The sequence below is a fragment of the Zingiber officinale genome, chromosome 2B (assembly GCF_018446385.1).
Source record: "Zingiber officinale cultivar Zhangliang chromosome 2B, Zo_v1.1, whole genome shotgun sequence".
Classification (NCBI taxonomy): domain Eukaryota; kingdom Viridiplantae; phylum Streptophyta; class Magnoliopsida; order Zingiberales; family Zingiberaceae; genus Zingiber; species Zingiber officinale.
The window spans coordinates 118,836,797-118,838,606 of record NC_055989.1 but is presented as its reverse complement, the minus strand read 5'-3'; the positions used below and the strand labels follow the sequence as shown (position 1 = coordinate 118,838,606).

Genomic DNA, 1,810 nt, shown 5'->3' with positions numbered 1-1,810 from the left:
TAAAAACAAGCATCAAGCAAATCTATTTATTGATAAAAATGATCTTTCTGTTGGCTCCCCCTACATCATAGCCTCGATAGGGTCTATCAAGGTAATGGATTTGATCCTTGGGGATCCAATATTGACCAAGTCCAACTTGATTAACCAAGTTCGACTTCAGGACCCATGCTTGAACTAATTTTCTATCAATTCTATTTACAAGGGTTAAATAAGACTTGTATTTTCTTTTAGCTTTAAATCCAAGTCCGGACCTGTTCTACACGGCTCGCTGTTTTCCAAGAATCAAGTCAAGATTCTTGGAAACCAAAGTAAATCGTTCCAACATGTCCTTTAGTTCCTTGACTTGATTTTTCAGGTTAGAATTCTCTTCCTTAAACTTTTGGACTTGAGTTGAGGTTCCAGTCTGAATGGGATCGGTCAAGGAGCTAGGGTTAGTCACTTCTTTAAGGGTTGTTACCTCCTTTTGAAGTGATTTGACCCAGACATTTGATATAGCTAACTTGCACATTAAATAATTAACTAAGTTATATAGTTTATCTACTTGACAAGTACTTATAGCGGGTTTAGGCCCTTCGGAAACGGATACGGATCCGTGGCTTCACTTGGAATCAGCTTCCGACTCACTCTCGGTTTCTGATTTGTTGACTTGTTCCCAGGCCGTAAGTGTAAGGAAGCTCGTTTGTTCGAGCTCTTCGTCAAAATCTTCTGACAAGGACTCATCCCAAGTTGCTTGCAATGCTTTCTTTTTCCTCTGCTTCTTTGCTTCCTTTTGGTTTGGACAGTTGGCTTTTACGTGTCCCTTTTGGTTGCGGTCATAGCAGGTTACTTCGAACTTGACTCTTGGACTGGCCTGCACCATCTTGGACTGAATTACCTTCTTAATGTCCTTCTATGTGAATCCCTTCTTCTTTCTGTAGAGCTTGCGTACTAGGTTAACGAGTTTGGCTTCTATCTCGTCGTCGTCATTTTTTGAGTCAGGTTCTTCTTTGGACTCTGGTTCGATTTTACACTTTGTTTTTGCTTCCCGGGTTCTGCTTGTACCTGTAATCAAGGCAATGCCCTTCTTGGCTGAGCGTGCATTAGTCTGTTCACGCAATTCAAATTCATAAAAAAGTTGTAAGCATCTACCATGGATGCCCACAAGGTATTCCTTGGAAAAGCGTTTAACGCATACCTGATTATGTCGTGGTTTTCCACCTTCTGTCCAATGGTGTGGAGGTCGTTGAGGTCTTGTATACGAGCATGAAGTTGGTTCACTGACTCACTTTCCTGCATTTTCATGTTATACAATTTATTCAAAAGCAAATCATGTTTGCTTACCTTTGTATCAGAAGTGCCCTTATGCAGCTCGATCAATTTTTTCCACCGCTCTTTTACGCTTGAGAACGGGCCGACTCGATTTAACTCTTCCTTTGTCAGTCCACATTGAAGAGTGCACGTTTCTTTGGCGTTGGCTTCGACCTTCTTTATTATTATTGAATCTCGGTTCTCACATGAAACTGGGTTTCCCGTGCCGTCGAGTGGGAGTGTAATTCCAATTTTGATTATCATCCACATCTCAAACTAGATTTGAAGGTACGACTCCATTCGACCCTTCTAGTAGCCGAAATCTTTGCCGGTGAAGAGCGGAGGTCGGGCTGTGCTATAGCCTTCTTGATGGGCCATTAAAGAAAAATAACTTGTATACAAGGAAACAAGGAAACATGTTCCAAGACTTGGTCTTGGATTAGTAGTGCGGGATAAAGAGAAATAAAGATGCGAACTCGAGTGGTGTTGCACCAACTTTGAGAGAAAAACTCAATTGTGATAA

At 41.4% G+C, this 1,810-nt stretch overlaps 1 protein-coding gene across 1 annotated transcript; it reads right to left on the bottom strand.

The window, feature by feature from the left end:
* Positions 1 to 1,047: 1,047 nt before the first annotated feature.
* LOC122048607 lies at positions 1,048 to 1,557 on the bottom strand. Its single transcript, XM_042610155.1, has 3 exons — positions 1,321 to 1,557; positions 1,175 to 1,269; positions 1,048 to 1,084 (listed from the first exon to the last, which is right to left on the bottom strand). The coding sequence occupies exons 1-3, from the start codon at positions 1,555 to 1,557 to the stop codon at positions 1,048 to 1,050; spliced, it is 369 nt and encodes a 122-aa protein (XP_042466089.1).
* Between the last annotated feature and the right edge of the window lie 253 nt (positions 1,558 to 1,810).